Below are 18,533 nucleotides of genomic sequence, written 5' to 3' on the forward strand. Positions count from 1 at the left end.
CAGACAAAGATATTGGAGAAATCCTAAAGCTAACAAAGCTAACTTAGCAACATCTTTAACTTTTATTGTCCTGTTCTGTAATATTATGTTGATAATTGTCACATTAGATCTGCCCATGGGCAACTGTATAAAACCAGTTTTATCATACCATAAAGCAAACACACATGGCATGATAAAATTGGTTTTATGCAGTTGCTTATAAAAGAATCTGACTTGGTGGTTTAAGCATGATCCTTAGCTGGCCTGTAACGAAAGGGGGAAAAAATGAGTTATCAAGTGTTTTGCAGACACCTTGCCTTGCAACTTACAATAATTGGAGAGTGGAAAAGTCACAAATTCTCAATTCCTAATCTCACATTTGTCAGGAGAATGAAAAACACTGTAGCCTATGTCATTTTATACGTAACTTATTTCTGTCTGAAAGACGGAGAAAGTACTCTGGTACCACAGAATTATGGTGCTCACCACATCACTGCAAAAAATAATGAGACAAAGTTAGAAAACAAATAATCTATTAAGAACATTCTCTGTGTGATATGAGGGGACTGTCTGGTTCTAACAAATGTCAGTAGTACTGAGACAGTTTTATCTGTGATAATACAAGTACAGGAATACAAGAGTCTTATTTTTAATAGTAGAACTATAGTCAACAAAAACCATTTCTCATATCTTTTAAATTTTTTACAAGAGAATAACTAAATTAAATGCAGTGAAAAATCTCTCAGTATTTACTTCTGTTTCTTGCAGAACTTCATTCATGGTATCAAACTTTGCAAAGTGTACCATAGTACTCCCTGTGCAGTTGAGGAAGAAATGGCAGTATCATCGACAGGTCTTTCTGTTTATCAACTGATAAACATGGCTGATCTTTCAGATGAAGTACAGCAATGCTTATGTCAGTGATGTGGTCCTTGAGTACAGTTACATTTTTGTGTTTTTTATGTTTTAAAGTAAGAATTTGTAATAGCTATTTGAGATGGATTCGTTTGAGACATTTTTATCATACTGCATTTAGAGAGGTTACATGCCTGTATTGACTACAATATTTCAGAAGCATCCTTAAAATCAGAGAAGTCAGCTGTATGCCTTGCACTCACATGGAATGGGTTTATAGCTTTAGTGTTCATAACATTTTCCAGACATCTATTGTTTTGTCTGTTCAATTCTGTAACTTTTTTTACTGTTTTTGAAACCCAAATTATCTGCTCCAATTATGAAGATGCCCTTTTAATACAGACAAAAGCTTACATGGACCTCGCTTTCCTCACAAACTGTATATAAACTACTTGGAGAAGACCTTGATGTAGTGAAACTTAGAACTCCAGAGGGAAGCACTATTTGGCACAAAGACCATGCACTGCCCACTAACAAGTGTCTGAAACATTTACTACAACATCTGGAACTTGGAAAAAGTCTAAGGACATGCGACAAAGTAACAAGAAAACATGTTTTACAGAAATATGGCACTTAGAACATTTGGCATTTCCACTCTTCAGTTATTTAAAAGATACACAGTTATTACCTCTGAGCTGCAATATGTGCCTTATTGTTCATACACTGGACGTGTTTCAGAACAACTCCGTTATCAACAGTCACCCTGTCTAAGAAAGAAGCTACAAATGAATCACGGGGGCCTTCTCTGAAGTTTGGGAGGTAGCAGATGACGTACTGGTGGAAGCAAAGCTGTGAAGACGGATCGTGTGTTGTGCTCAGATAGCTGTCAGTAGAGCCCTTGCTCGTGAAAGGCAAAGGTGTCAGGTTCGAGTCCTGGTCTAGTACACAATTTTAATCTGCCAGGCAGCTTCCAATTCAGTGCAATTTACAGACAGACTTAATTTAGAAATATAAATTCTTCTCTGAATGCAAACTTTGGCTGGGAGGGATGAGGGATATTTGTATTTCAGATAGCACCACACATTGGAAACTGCTTATTTTAGGTGTGCACTCAAACTATACATTATTGCTTGAACACAATCACCAACATTAAATTTTGTGAAATATTCTGAGATTTAATGTTGGTGGTCATCTTTCTGTAATAATGCATACATTCAGCACACATGTTCTAAGATATGCAGTTTCCAAAGTGCTCATTTCCATCTGAAACATAAATAATGTATGTTTTGTTCACATAAGTTTGCATTCAGAGAAGAATATGTTTTTGTAAATCGTGACTGTTTGTAACCTATTGCTTCATTTGTATGTTTGGTTTAGACAGGATGAATGTTGATAATAGAGTTGCTCAAAAACATATCCAATGTACAAACAATAAAATACAAGTTGCAGCTCGAAGATAATAAACATGTTGTGAAAAAAGTAATGAAGTTAGCTGCAAATAAACTGTGATATTTGTGTGATAATACAAGATATGAATGCCACTGGTGTTGCTGCGGTGGTAACACAGGTCGCCATTAGATCACCGAAGTTAACCACTGTCGGGCTGGCTAGCACTTGAGTCGGTGACCGTCCAGTCTGCTGAGCACTGTTGGCAAGCAGAGTGCACTCGACCATTGTGAGGCAAATTGAGGAGCTACTCGACTGAGAAGTACTAGCTCCGGTAACGAAAACTGACAATGGCTGTGAGAGCAGTGTGCTGACCACATGCCCCTTCATATCCGTATCCAGTGATGCCTATCGGCTGAGGATGAAATAGTTGTCAGAAAAAAAAAAGAGAGAGAGAGAGAACTCTTGTATTAAAAAGCTAGAAATATCAGTAGAAGTGGCCACCAGAGTGTCCATGATCTCATGAATTACACTAATCTGTTTCAGGTTTAAGCCAGACTATGACAAGCACGTTGCCAGCTGTACCGAGCTAGCTGTTCCCCAAGGAGCACTGCGTTACGAATGTCACGAATGCGGAGAAAAGTTCCATCGTAGGATTGCACTCAGGTTTGGTATTAAATTCCCAATGTGACAGTTAGAAGTGAAATTTTGCATTAGTATTTATTTTACACTCTGACATAATTGTTCTTTAGATGTTACACTTTTGATAATGCATTCAAAATGCTTTCCCTTTGGCTTGCTGCAGTGTTACAAAGATGTCGCAGTGCATCTTATGTTGTAAATTTGTGGATTATGTACATGTCCGTTAGAATGATTGTTGGCACTTACTCCACATCCATGAGGATCATTTCACATAGGAACTATGGAAGGGGCATTAGTAGGAATCTGAAAAAGTGGAATTGGCAATAAATGTGAATTGTATCTCAAAATGTGAAGAAGAAAAATTACCTAATAAATATATTTTCATAGCAAACTGTATCAGTGTGACTGTTCTATCAGGAATAGTTTGAAATAGCTTTGTTTTCTGCATATAAACATTGAAAATGTAACCAGTGTTTGGTTACTGGTATTGCAGAACATCTGGTGAAGCCTAATTTGGAAAGGTAATATGCTTAAGAACATGTTTTTAAAATAAAAAGTGCATGAACATAATGACATTTGCCTGAAGCTCTGGTGCCATCCAGTTGTAGACAGTCGAATGGTCCGTGTACGATACAAGCTGCATAATACGACATAGGACTCAGCCTGGGACGCAGCATCTTTTTTTAGATGGCGAGTGTTTTGATCTGAAATTGTGTCAAATACTGGTAGAGGTTGGGCCTGAACTACCTCGCTTATGATTCTGTGAATCTCAGCAAGCAGTTGTGCGGTAACTGTTACCAATTACTTTGTGTTATAAGTTACTCGTTGTTTTCTTTTCTTATTTTGAGATGGATAAAGAGACTAATTCTGGTCCAATCACGGAGTTCAGTTACGATATTCCCAACACCAGAAAGGATCAGCGATCACTATGAACATGTATTAGTCAATTCTGCTTAGTAACATTCCTTCTAATGCACTTGATTACCATCAGCTAGCATAAATACAAACTGTGTTGAGCAATAAAGTGATTGTCAGTATTATGTATCTCTTAATTGAATGTGTACCTTGACTAGTCCTGCATACCTGAAGGTTTTCTTTCTTGATAGGATCTACATAATATGATGAATGAATGAATGGCCCAGCATTCTGAATTTTATGTGTAATGACAGGACAATGGAAGTCATTAAAAGTTCAACATTAATAAATCATTAAAATAGCTGTAGGCTGGCCATGTTGTGCTCTGTCATTTATGTTTAATCACTGTTTCTTGTGTCATTGTTCTGGCTTTCTTTTATTCATTCTGCAACAATTCCTTGGAAAAATGTGAAGGAAATTTGTCACCCTTGTAGATTTCCCCTTTGCCTGCTTTTTCTGCCCCCCCCCCCCCCCCCCCCCCGCCCCTCTCCCACCCTCCTATGAAATCAACTTCCACCTTGAGTCTTTTAGGAATCACAGCATTGTAAAATTCGTTACACCAGCTAATTCTTCATTTGATTACATTTGCTATTCCTTCCCAGATATCATTTGGAAGATGCACATGGGGCAACCTCAAAAGCTATTGGACGATTTGAGTGCGAGCCATGTGGGCGCAGGTTTTTGAGGAAGACAACGCTTCGGATTCATATTCGAAGGCATCTCGAACCCAATGCTGAGGCAGAAAATGAATGCCCCTATTGTAAACTGCAGTTGCATTCAAGGGGTTCACTTGAGCGACATGTGAGAACCCATACAGGTGAAAGGTAAGAAACTTACTTTCATACTTTCCTCTAATAAAACTGGGGATTATTAATTAGCAGCTGCATTCATGGGGTTTGCTTCAGTGACGTAAGAAACCACAAAGGTTAAAGGTAAGAAACTTAATTTCTTACTTTCCCCTAATAACTAGGGATTATTATGTGAAATTACTCCATGAGAAGAACAGTTTGCAAGTCAGCAATACTATAGAATGCAGTTAGAGTGTAAATAAAGACCTTTTCCCCCATCCCAATGCCTAGAACTAAATTACCATTATTATTGAAAGTGAAGCTGCGTAGACTGAGTGGGTGAAGTATATTAGTGGTTATGATAAGACCGAGGATAATTTCAAACTTGACAGACCACAACAAATTGATACTTCAAAAATGAGTTTTAAATGTTAAATTTCTTAATATCATAATAAGCACCAAATTTTATAGTGGGGCCTTGGCTGCTCTGTCACCTTCTCTGACTGTGACGTCAGAATCTGACTTCTCAATGAATTTAGGATATCTGACACTGATCTCTATACGCAGAGCACTTACAATTAGCTTGGTGGCTGAAATTCATCATCTGTTCAAATTCCCCAAGTGCTCTTCCGACAATCCAGCACTTACATCTTCCAAATAAAATGGTTCGGAATATCTAGAATTCCCATCTTGAGTTGAGAGAGAGACAAAATAAGTGTTTAATTTTACCATTACTATGCCATTTGAGAATTGGGAAATGACACGGCAGATAATGCAGCCAAGTAGGTGTGTAGGCTTCACAGTTTGACTTGATATGCTGTTGCTCTTTAACCTTATCCATGATTGGATGTAAGGTAGTGGCTGCTCTCAACTTGAAAGCTAAAATGTAGGCCCAACCACTCAAAATGCAAAGGTGTGAATTAGTGCTTTAGCATTGTGAGTGGCTGAGCTTACGTTTCATCTTTCGTGCTCTCACTCTGTGTTCTGCAGTATCACTGTTGAGAAGATCTGTCATGTGCCAAGGAGGTGAAGAGCAATTTTTGATTACTGGTGTTGCACATCATCTAGTGAACTCAAATTTGGAAAGAGAACATAGGTAAGAACACATCTGCAAAAATAGAGCGCACTTGCACATAAAGACAATGACGTGTCAGTGCACTTGTAATTTATGTTTTGGTTCCATGTGAAATGTCGGTTGTCGAACAGTCTTTGTAAGATACATATTGCATATGGCAACAGAATTGCTCCATCAGATGTAGTAACTTAGAATAAAGAAACACATACATTTGTCTCCTAGCTAAAATCAGTAGTGATTAGGAAACAGAGCCGGTCAATGTACAGATTTCAATTTCTATCAATTTAGCTATTCCCATTGATGACCATGTCGAGTGTCTTACTGTAGAGTGCAAATATAGCACCTTCTCGCTTGTATTGGTGGAGTTGTTGAGGATGAGTCACATGATAGTGAGTGCACAAGAAAGGGCTGTGCAGTATGTTAATCAGGGCTTAAATGTTATAGATTCAAAATCAGTGTTCTGCACTTTCTGTAATTATTGAACTGAGCGTGGAAAGATAATATCAAGAAACACCTTAAATCAGAAGTACTCTGATCACCAGTGAGAAAATCCTGCAGCTCCTCAATAGAAACAATTGTCTGTTGTGAGCTTAAATAGAGAGGATAAAATGAGTAAAGACCATTTGGTGGAGAAAGTTGTTGAAGGTTTTGCAACAGCACACACCCCACTCAAAAAAACTGTTATTACAGAGAATAAGAACTATTTAAAGAGTTAATTTGCAAAATAGATGCTATATTTGGGCTCCTATTCATTAGCCATTCTTAAAAGTTATCTCATTATCTAAATTCAGTGATGGAAAATACCTGTTAGCTGCATGGCAGGTAGCAATGTTCATTGCAAAGTTGTTTGACAGATATTAGTAGGGGGTGTGGGGGGGGAGGAGGGGGGGAGAGAGAGAGAGAAGAATGTGGGGTGTGAGCGGCATGTGCACACTCTGAGTTTTTGGCAACTGAATGTTGAGGTTTTCAGCATCATTTTAAAAAAAAAGGACACAAGGGTTAAAAATGACCCACACCCACTCACTCCCACATCACTCATGTTGACACACACAGTCACTCCATCTCACACATTGTAAGACAGTGGATGGAGAAAGTGCAAAAGGTGCTAAACATGGGATTAAAAGATAAAGAAAACAACAGAGGAGCTAAAATAACAGAACAGGGAAATATGATTGACTGACTACTTACAAACAGTACAGGTGAGCCATTCACCCTGTTAATACATTACACTGAGGTGACAGAAGTAGTGGGACACCTCCTAATATTGTGGTGGACCTCCTTTTGCCCAGTGTAGTGCAGCAGTTCAACATGGCATGGACTCAACAAGTCATTGCAAGTCCCCAGCAGAAATATTCAACCGTGCTGCCACGTTACCTTTTTAGAACGGATTTGTGGTTGATAACAAAGTGAACTGAAGATGAATGGCGAAATTCCCAACCACAATACTAGTAAAAATACCTTTCATGATAGCCGTGCATGTTACAGCACCGCTTCTGGGATTGTGTGTTGCGTTGGCCAAGTATCAAGACTGCCCCACAGATTAACGACAAGGGGTGGTGTACCGGCAAGCCTGGACGTGGCTTCTGGACAGTTTACTACACCTGAATAGGAGTAACCAGACTGGTACCCAAGTACCACCTCAGCTACACGATTCACACACATTTAGAAAACTTTCACACACTTTCATGTGTATATGAGACTGCACACAGACAGTTGAGGTGCATATGTTCAGTCCTGTGGTGTTGACAGGAAGGGCATCCGGCCACCCCTTAAATTAACCTTACGAAATCTGCTAATAATCATATCGACCCTGCACAGACATGTAACAAAGGTGCAAGAAGAAGAATACTAGCAGCAGAAATAATTTTCATATAGCCTATGCATTCCTATCTAGTACTCAGAAAAGAGTCTTACATTCTGGTGTTAAAGTCTATAACAAGTAATCCATAGTTATTTAAAAACAAGGTAACGTTATTAAGCACTCCTATAGTTTGGCAAAATATTTAGACTCATGCATGAGAATTTTAAGTCAGCAAAAATGTCCAGTTTGAGCAGTTTTCCACTTTTCCAGTATATAAGCACCTGATACTGATTTCTGAAATTGGTAAAATTATGTATGTAGAGTAATCTATAAGTAATTTCTGTAATTATCAGTGTGAGTAGATTAGCACTAGTCATAATTTGTTGTTAGCGTACTTTACAGAAGTTAACTGTGTTGGTTGCCATTGCCTGTTAATGTGTACCTTGAGTGAAGGCAACAACTCACTGAATTGTAGAGGCATTGACATGTCAACAGGCACATAAACAAGACTGAAAACTTTGCTAATTTCATATGAATCATTTTTCGAGCTAGAATACATATGTACAGTGGAACTTTAGTTTAAAACGACTCATTCCATATTCCTGGAAAGTCGTCTTCATGAATGGATTTATGGAACATGAAGTGTGAGTGAATGACAGAAATTAGTAAGAGAGAAAACTAAAATAGTAGTAAGAATTGTGATACTCCTTTGTATGTTGTACCTTGATCTGGAACTTCCACATAGAACAGAAGCCGTAAGTTCTGTATATTGTTCTCCCTTTTGTACTATCAAAATTAACACCATATGTGCAATAGTATCTAATACTAATACTTTCCTGTGTGAATGATAGATTGCTACTACAGTTGCAGACAGGCACAGTGAAAAAAGATGCAACAAATATTTCAGCTTTCAGTGAAAGTCATTCTTCAAAAGTTGAGAAAATACACACATTCACACAATAACAACTCGCACGCACATGACCTCTATCACGAGGTGCTAAGGCAGTCAGGCTGAAATATTTCTACAATTCTTTTTCATTGTGCCAGTCTGTGACACAGTGCCTCCTCCATGTGTTGTATAGCGATCTATCCTTTGAGTACTGTTGTTACTCCACCCTGGACTTTTCATTGTTTAACACTTTTATTTCTCGTTTCAGACCATTTGCCTGTCCTCAGTGTAATAAAAAGTTTGGGCGCAATGGCGACCTCGCGAAGCACCTGCGTACACACGTCGATGTACCGACTGAGACGTGCGACCAGTGCGGTAAAACGTTCCGCTGGAGGAGTGCCCTGTACAGGCACATACGAGGCATGCACACAGTTGAGCGCCCCCACGAGTGCTCCCTGTGTGGCAGCTGTTTTGCTTGGGGCAACGAACTTAGAAAGCACATGCGCCTACACACAGGAGGGAATCCGTACCCCTGCCACCTTTGCCCGCGACAGTTCCCCACCAAACGAATTTTGACGAATCACCTCCTGGAACACACAGGAGAAGTGCCAGATGATTAGGCAGGGTACGGCACATTCCAATCTGATAAATCTGGTAACAGTTTTACTGGTACCAGTTTTGCAGGGTTTTGTACAAGCAACTTGTGAAGTACCTGATTAGAGTATAAATTCCCTTGTTGTAACTCATGCTAGAAACTTGCACAGCATCTACTGATAAGCACATCCATTTAATATTTCTTTTCTTGAATACAGTAATCTTTAAAGAGTCATTTCCTTTTAATGCATATTGAAGTCCTGGGTGACATAGTAGTTAAATCACCTTTCTAGATACATTACATTAAATAAGATACTGTATGTGTCTAAGGAGAAGGGCATTTAGCCCTTATTTTTCAGATTTTTTTTCTTCCTTTACATATATGTATACATCATTGCCCACTGAACTGCTAGATAACATGAAGTGTGTCTTCGGAAATACCAACAACAAAAAGTATACATATTGCCATTTAAAAAGCAGTGTAGATCGCTGCAATTTTGTGATTACATTCACTAGGTGAAACAGACTTGTGAGGTCTTTGATGTTTATCCTGGTTGAAATTTTTGGCTTTGGTGTATTCATTATTATATGTACAGCTATTGTCAAAAATTTTCTGCTCCTGTCATAGTCTTCCCAAAACTATTAGTGACAATTTGAGATTGCAAAACTTAGTCTTGCAGCAGTGCAACCTAATGAAATCTTCTTGAGCTCCAAGCGATTCATATCCTATAGGCTTTCAGCCAGGCACTACCCGTCCATTTGTGAAACGAGTCATTGTACAATAGCTTTATAATATAGAAATCAAATTGTTCTTCATAATATATGTTTCCTGCCTTCAACAAGTGGATTCTGGGACCACCATAAAAGAACCCACAGGTGTTAAAGTAACAGTAATAGCCTCAATAAAGACAGCTGAATACAGCATGGGAACCAACAACAAGTTTGCACAGTGGATGCAAAGTGAGAACATTCCCTTACAAATGAAAGGATTAAGTGCTAGTGATGATATGATTGGCAGCACAGGTATTATAAAGACAATACCATCACCCACAGAACAGTCAGTAGTCGTCAGGGAATATTTGGCTGGAAGCTGATGAAGATTACGCCACTGGACGCAGCTGTAAGCTCAAGAAGTTTCTGTGAAATAGTAATGATGAAGTTGGTCAAGGGTTAACTTGGCATGTTGGAATCGCACCCTCTGTCTGTCTGCTGCTTATGAATTTGCTAATCTTAAAGAAGCATGAACTTAATATTTTTACACTATGTTGTTTGTACCTGCAGTCCATTGACTGAATGTAGAGGTTTAAATGTTGTGTTAACTGACAATGATATTTGATTTTTAAAACTTGTAGCTGTAAGGCTGCATTTGTACCACAGTGAAGTGCTTTGTAATAATAACTTAGAGCAAAACACAATTTTTTGTTTCCTACTGTAGCCAAGATATTTTTGAGAACTGTATTACCATTATTAGTTGTTTGTTTTACTATTTTATTAAACATTTGATTGTGAATATGGCTCTCTAACTAAGTCAGAATAGACATGCTTTTATTACAGTTCACCATTTGCAGCGGTTCTTCGGAAGTGTTTTTATTAAATTTTTGTTTAATCATCATGTTTTTGAGATGCTAGTGTGTCTCTGGTTCATTACAGTAAAAAATTGTTTACAGAGGGTTTTGTTTGTTGTTGCTGGAGCTGTCTGCTATGGTTGTCTGGGAATCAGAAACTGTTTCATAGCAGAGAGGAGCTTTATTGTAGCTTTTTTATGATGAGTAAACTGGGATAGTTATAGCAGTGGTTTTGTGTACAGTGCAATAATTTATTGTAAGCTGTGAGTAGTCAAAATTTTATTAATGCCATCACTGAAACCATTGTAGATGACAGACTATAATAAAGGCATGCCTGTTGCAACTGAAGTGGAACACCTCATGCACAACCAGATTTGAATTGTAATAAATCTTGTACCTTATGACAGTGCAATAGTGCTGGAACATGTCTGGGCAAGGAACTGTATTTAGTCAATGTAATGATCTCAAAGTACTATAGATCATAAACATTGTCTGTCTTTATTATGTACCATTTCACATCACAGCATTTAATACAGATCTTAGTAATTACTTAATTGTTATTGTCAGATGTTTGGAATAACAGCTTTGTTGGAATGAAATATGCCCAACAGAAAAGGGGCAACAAATTACCTGAGTTTCTTAATACATTTTTTGGTTGAGGCAGTTGTTATCATTGTTTTCTTAATTCTTTGCTGTTGTAAGTGTTAACTGATATTAAGAAAACTAAAGCTCAGTCAAATACAGATGGTTGTTATTGTTTCTAATTATGTTACACAGCTGACGTGTACATTCATTACTGTATGTCACATCACTAGTGCCGGAAGGAGCCGTGCAATTTTTTTGTCTTGCGCTGTGCCAGCTATTGATGCATCCATTTTCTTTTGTGACTGGAATAGAATATATATGTGTTTAAACTGCATGCATTCAGTATTACATACAGATACAGAGATAGATGTGAAAGACTGAAATTCTTGGCTGTTAAAGTTTTTGTGCATTATTAGATTACACTGGAATATGTAAATAAAAAATTTGTTTCTTGTTTATCAGTTTTCTGTTTTAACTGTACATATCTGCTCACAAAAATACGTTACTGAGATTCCACGTCCATTGTTAAAAGATGCAGACCTTGTCCTTGTTACATTACACAAGTATATGAATTCAAAAAAGTCAGCTAATGAAATTTTTGAAAATGCCAATAGATGGTCCAAGGTAAATGAATTCTCATAAGTTTGACATGATTAAGTAAATGCAGTTTATCAATAGTACTTCAAGAATCACATTACAGTTACACGTTCTGTCTACAAAATAGTACACAAGAAGTCAAGTGTTCAATTTATGGAACTGCGAAGAGATCACAATGTAAACTTGAAAACTCACCAACAGTAACTGGATCATTGGCGTGACGGCTGAAGTCTAGTTCTGTACATATTAGACCACCACACACTTGGTATTACAATTGTAGGTGATTTAGTTATTAAAACATTATTTAATAGTGCAAGTTTCCATCCACATGTAAGTTGAGAATTTTGATGCGTGTGTGCTTGCAAGGGAGGGGGGAGGGACTCTACTTGCAGAGACAACATTTAAGAAAAAGCATGTTATAAGATGGTTTCCTGAAATGTTCATTCAGAGCAGGAGGTAGTCTCTAATTTTGCATTTAAGTCGTCTTTTGAAAACCAATTTATTTGCCAAGATTCCTATGTTAACACAATTACTGGATTAGTGGTTCTAGCAATATGTATTGCCATCCTCAGATCTATAAAACTGGGCAGTGGTAGTTACATCATACAAAGTTTACACCACTCTGTCACTACAACATGCATGAAAAACATTGAGGACTGTTATAGTGACATGCCAGGTTTTATATCATAAAGTATGTATAACTTTGAGTACACATGGTGCGAACAAGACAGGTACGTGAACATCTTGCTGCATTGTGGTATAAAGCCATGTTGGCTGTGACAGAGTCATATATTATAAGAATTAAAGCAAGCTTTTGATGAGCCATATTAATGTGGACCTGTGAGTTTACAGATACCCAAAAAACACAGATAGTCCAAAATCAGCATGCAGGGCAGCTCAAGATGCTCAAGTTTTTATGGGCATGCCCTTTCAGTACAGTCCAGTTGAAACAGCCTGGTACATCTTGTGCAGGAAAAAACTCTGTTCCATGTAACTGAAGAATTCATCGCAAAAAGCATCAGTTGCATCTTTGTAGGCACTGTGTTTCTCACCCGAAATAGAAATTCCTCAAATCTTGTAGCAGTGCTGAAATTGAGTCAGATGTCCTGTTTTTCTTCAGTCTTCAACGTCTGATGGAATTCTGCTTACTCTACTAAATTGTACCTGATGAGAACTCCTGTTCTCCTTGCCTGGAACATTAAGTGCACTGCTTCATATAGTCTTGCAAAGCTGAAGTTCTCAGGCACTTGCGCAGCTTAGCTGTCAGCATTGGTTGCAAAATTTAACACATTTTTTATTTTATTTTATTTATGTCTTTAATTTTTTTTAAGGTTCTCACTGTTTGTGTGCCTAAAGCATAGCTCTCAAGAAAGGTTACTGCACATTTACCCTTTTCTAACTTATCTTTAACTTTTCCTTTCTTTGTAATCTTGAGAACAAAAAACTTGCATTTAAGTGTCATATCCCTAGAACATGTAATCCATCCATGACTTCAGCAACAAGAAGAAATGTGGTATAGGCTAAAATTCACTGTGAATATCCATTTTAGAAGCTACGGTATCATTGAGATCTTTCAACAGCTAGAAAAGCGTGATCAATAATGAATTCCTACTGACTATGTCCAGCAGTATGCTTTTATTTCATGTCAACAATTAGCAAGAAATCTAAAGGTGGTGGGGAGGAGTCCTGAATTTACTATGAGCCTTAAGTGGGTTGAAAATTATCAACCTTCAGCTCCTGCTTTGGTTTAGTCAAACCTTTAATCAGTGAATATGCTTCAAATATATTGCAAATGTAGAGTCTCTGTGTCTACCTGAAGATGAAATGGGGAAACAATAGAAAAATATTTCAGGGATGCCCAACACTGGGATCAGGGTTCACGTCATCTTCTGTGTCGTGTCACTTGCATAATGGTGTATTCTAAACAAAAATTCCTTCTAGTTATAAAATAATTCTTCAGGCTTCATTCTTTTATTTTTTCAAAAATTGCTGATCCACAAACTGGTTAATTTGTACCCGAATAGTCTCAAGTGTACTGTACTACCATGTCATAAAATAAATGAACCTGCTCACATTACTAGCGAAATATTTGTTGCTGCCGATTATTCTGCAACTGTTTCCCCAACCTGGTGTGTGTATTCACACTGCGACAAATTTCATGAGATTTGATCACCTCACTGACAGTGAACAAGCAGTTTACTACAGATGTGTTCTTACACTCGTTTCAGAAGACATACGTGCAACATCTAACATGGAAGAAATGAGACTTGGGTTCCAAATTCGGGTATTTACCAAATGCATTCAGTTTGTGGTGGTAACTTTCAACCCTTTGTATACAAGCAATAAAATCTTTGTTAGAACTGCAATATTCTTAACATAGGTGCAGTCAAATAGCATTTTGTATATACGGGACCACAGTTGCTGTAAATTATCTGCAGGAAATTTTCCAAGAGAAGTACAAATTACCCTAACATAAGCACAAGTATTTTAAGAAAAAAAAAGTGTTTTACTGTATTTTAATTGTGTGTGGTTGCATAGCGAAACTGCTGGTCAACTAGGGATTGTTTACTTTTTGTGATACTTTGCAAAATAAATCAATTCATTGCTTGTGCAGAGTCCAGCACCATATGTGTGTGCTTCATCCATTTGGTACTATGGGGTGTCTCACTGTACCAAACAATGCACTCCTTTTTGGTGTTTCCTGTGCAGGGATGTGTGCTGCATTATTTCATTTACCAGTTTAGCTCATCAGGCATAGTACTTTATCATTGTTGAAGAACACTATGTTGCCACTACAAGCCCTGCAAATGAAAGCAACTCCTCTAAACTTGTTCTGTTGTCTGCATTAATCTCTTTGAAATCTATGCTGACACAGACTACAGCCATGTCATGAAAACACCACATTATGCCATGGAATCATTTCATTTTCATTGGCACTGTTTGAGATTACTGACTTATGACAACTTGGTAATTCACCCAGTAGGTGGTACAGCATATCGTTTGTCAGGTAAGCAGCAAGCAGATTCCACGGCTGACGAGAGAAAATACCTTGACTCATACTTGCCAATGGTTACAAACTGAAATCACGTATCATTATCTTATTTAGTATGAAATCTGAGACTTGCTTGTGCAGTGTAATGCACAGTGTGGTAGCTTGTGAGACAGTGAGATGAGTCAGAGCCAAATAGAATCTGCGTAGTAGATTAACAACTATAAGCAGGTAATGGGCCAGCCTGAGTGTGGTCTTCAGCTAGTTTATCACACTCATTTGTGCAAATGCTGGGCTGTTCCCCAAATTCTGTCACAGAGAATATTATAGACAAACAATTAAAATGTGATAACACACAGAACAATGTCTGCATGATTTGCAAACAGGTGGCACACACAGCTTCCCTCCATTAGGTTATCTTGACGACTGTGGCATCAGGATTGTTAGCTGCAATAGGCAGATGATGTGCTTTGTTGGTGCTGCACATTTTAGCAATTTTGATCGAGGTAAACTCATGCTGCAGTGTTGTTGTTTGGCATTCCAGTGTAGAAGTGTGCACAGAATCAGCTGAGTGAAAAATCTATGCAATACACATGTTTGTTTATAAATAAAAGCCGACTTAGGGATTTCTTTTGTGTGAAACCATGTGTTGACTTAAAGTTTTAGATTCACATATTTTACTGATCTCTTTGTTTCTGTGTAATCTTTCATTGATTGTATCAATACCTGTTTATATTGTGCAATTTCGAACATTTGCAAGTGCTGCGATAAATTCATACTGTTATTGTTAATTTTAATCTTAAACTTAAGCATTTTCTCTTAAAATTTTTGAGAACAGTACTCCTATCCTCATTCAAAACAATTGTTCTCTAATTTCATTGTACAATTACATGAGAAATAGGTTTTTTTGAGAATTTTCAGACACTTATCGAACAATATTTTTCTACGTTACTGATACGAATGTTTTGGATGTGTAATGTATTTTGTAGCATATCAGCATTTGTGGTTCATAGTTCTGCCAAACAACACATCACTCTTGAACTTCATTATATATCAACACAAACAAATGTGCACTTTTGAGAATTTTTGGAAGCTACCATTATCCTTGCATAATCTATGAGCAATCTGTAGCAGATTGGTGTTTGTGGTTTGGTTTCTGTTGCAGATTTTCTAACTAACATATTGGGTTACATCTAGTTTTCCCTTAAAGAGGGGCAGCCCTATATATTATCTACATTTATCATAAATTAACTCTGTTTTGAATTTGCCAGGAACTACAATTAACTACAATTAGTAGTTTCTACCACAGGTTTTTGTGTTGCCTTAACAGAAATCTTGTTTTGTGTATCTGATTCAATTGTTATAGGGAATTAGACTCTGTTTTGAATTTGCCAGGAATTACAATTAACTTCAAAACGTTTTAGAAAATTAGTAGTTTCTACCACACGTTTTTGTGTTGCCTTAACAGAAATCTTGTTTTGTGTATCTGATTCAATTGTTATAGGGAATTAGCAACTTTTTAGCTCAGCAGATTAAAAGATAATAGGCGGGCTTAATTTAAGGTTATTTCTTCCTGCCTTGTAATACATTGCACCGGCCAAAATGCAGCCCCACTGTGAATGCCGTTCTCAAACACTGGATGAGTTGGTCGACATTCTTAAGCATCTGGAAATTGCCCTAACTACTGTCACGATTGGTAGACACTGCGAATTGGTGTGTTGGAAGAACTCCAGTGAGTCGTATACCTGTACCAGAGGTACCTCAAGTACTATCCTCTCTCATGGATCCTGTCTCCTCTGCAGAAAGTACAGTAGCCTTCATTACTCATCCATTTGACTGTGAGTGATGTGTCAGGGGTAGGTCTACACATACAGAGAGGACAGGGACCTGGGAGGACTCACGATGTTACACCAATCCTCCTAACGAACAAGTCTGAGGCGCTGTCTTTCACTGAAACTGAGCCAGTGGGACTCACTTCACCTGTTTTAGGGAAACCTATATTCAAACATACGGCAAATGACGGTATCCCTTAGGGAAATGACAGCAAGGGGCAGGAAAGGACACCAGGTGCACTCAAGGGGTATGCCTCGGGGCCTTATTAAACATGTTGAAGAGGTTATTCTAGCTGCCATTGTGGGAGCAGGAAGCAACTAACTGCAGATTGTGATGCACAATGGAAAAGTGGTGCCGGTTGTCGGGGCTCTGATGTCATTCTCGAGGTCATTCCAGCGACTGGTTGAGAAGACCAGCCTTGCGCGTGAAGTTTCAACGAAGCTCACGATTTGCAGAACTAATCATGGCCCTTTGGTTCTGAGTCGAGTGGAAGGACTGAACCGGAGACTTTGAAGGTTCTGTGACAAGCTAGGCAGCGACTTCCTGGACTTCTGCCATTGTGTTGAGAACTGTAGAGTCCCCCTTAATGGGTCAGACGTGCACTACACATCAGAGGCTGCTACTCAGGTAGCTGACTGTGTGTGGTGTACAACCAAGGGTTTTTTTCTGATTAGGTGACTCTCCATCCAATCCAGATAATGACAGCTGCAGGAAACCCAGAAGTATCAGTAGAGATTCAAGGAAATGTCTCCCACAGGTGAGTATTAAAATCCTAATGGTACACTGCGGCGAAGCGTTCACAACAAAGTGCCAGAGTTTGAAGTGCTCATGAAAAGCAGTGAAGCTCACATAATACTAGAAACAGAAAGCTGGTTGAGACCTGAAATTAATAGCAGTGAGATTTTTAGGGAAAATTTAACTGTATACGGAAAGGATATGGGAAATGGAGGTGCTTTATTTGTCACAATAGACAAGAAACTCAAATCCACTGAGATAGAAATTGAAGCTGCGTATGAGATTGTCTGGGCAACACTCAGTATCAGTGGTGGGCATAAAATGCTGACAGGATGCTTCTACTAGGTGGAATCTAAAATTTCAGGACTGGGGCTGCCATCTGGAAAGTAGGAGTAGTGGATCTTTGCACTGCTACGTGGTGAGAGCTGTGTACCTGATGAGCCAGCGTGGGGAGTCCCATTCAGTTGGGAGGAAATGTTGCATGTCCACAGTGATTTCCGTAATACTCTGTGTTTGGTGTGTGGCGATTTTACAATGGATCTGCAAACTGAACAGCGCATGTGTATCAAATTATGTGCGAATCTCAGGAAAAGTGCTACGGAGACCCTTGCAATGATTCAACTGGATTTACGGTTGTGACCCAGAGACAAAGAAACAATCATCCCAGTGGAAGAGCCTGGGCTCTCCAAGACCCAAAAATGCGAGACAGGTGAAGAGCAAAGTGAAGAGCACATCGTTTTCTTTGATACCGAGCAAACTGTGCACAAAGAATTCGTCCCACCCAACCAAACAGTGAATTCCACGTACTGCTGTGACATTTTGTGACAGCTCCGTCAAACCGTGTGGCGACGACGGCCCGATTGTTGGTGTCAGGGGAACTGGCTGCTGCATCATGACAATGCGCCCTGTCATATGTCCTTGCTCACCAGGACCTTTTTGGTAAAAAACAACATGGTGGTTGTACTCCACCCACTGTACTCTCCAGATTTGGCACCTTGCAACTTCACACTATTTCCTAAACTAAAACTCAAGTTGAAAGGCCGTCGGTTCGACACACTAGAGAGAATTTGAGAAGCATCGCTGGCGTGATAAACACCCTCAAAGAACAGGACTTCCAGAAAACGTTTGAGCAGTGGCAGAAGTGCTGGGACCGTTTTGTACATGCAGATGGGAACTACTTTGAGGGTGATGGTGACCATTAGTCCAAAGGTAAGGTTTTCAACAGATGGCAGCACCATGCCCGAAAATTTTGGATAGCACCTCGTATTACCCACCAAACTCATTTCCTGATGTAACCGAAAACTT

General features: G+C 38.6%; 2 protein-coding genes across 5 annotated transcripts in view; one reads left to right on the forward strand and one right to left on the reverse strand.

Annotated features, from left to right (window-relative positions):
• Positions 1-9,412, forward strand: part of LOC126106302 (gastrula zinc finger protein XlCGF57.1-like) — a 105,577-nt gene extending 96,165 nt beyond the window's left edge. For all 3 annotated transcript variants that reach the window (XM_049912522.1, XM_049912521.1, XM_049912520.1), the window contains exons 10-12: positions 2,767-2,886; positions 4,380-4,601; positions 8,599-9,412. In XM_049912522.1, the coding sequence (XP_049768479.1) occupies positions 2,767-2,886; positions 4,380-4,601; positions 8,599-8,950 (694 nt within the window). In that variant the 3' untranslated portion in view covers positions 8,951-9,412. The remainder of the gene's footprint in view (positions 1-2,766; positions 2,887-4,379; positions 4,602-8,598) is intronic.
• The window catches only part of LOC126106303 (U11/U12 small nuclear ribonucleoprotein 35 kDa protein-like), a 90,908-nt gene that overhangs the window by 16,247 nt on the left and 56,128 nt on the right, over positions 1-18,533 (reverse strand). Inside the window, exon 6 of one of the 2 annotated variants that reach the window (XM_049912524.1) lies at positions 11,154-11,376. The exons of the other annotated variant lie outside the window; for it this stretch is intronic. The gene's annotated coding sequence lies outside the window, so the exon portion shown is untranslated. Of the gene's footprint in view, positions 1-11,153; positions 11,377-18,533 lie in introns of those variants that run through there. 2 annotated transcript variants of the gene reach the window in all.

Source organism: Schistocerca cancellata, chromosome 10, assembly GCF_023864275.1.
Source record: "Schistocerca cancellata isolate TAMUIC-IGC-003103 chromosome 10, iqSchCanc2.1, whole genome shotgun sequence".
NCBI lineage: Eukaryota > Metazoa > Arthropoda > Insecta > Orthoptera > Acrididae > Schistocerca > Schistocerca cancellata.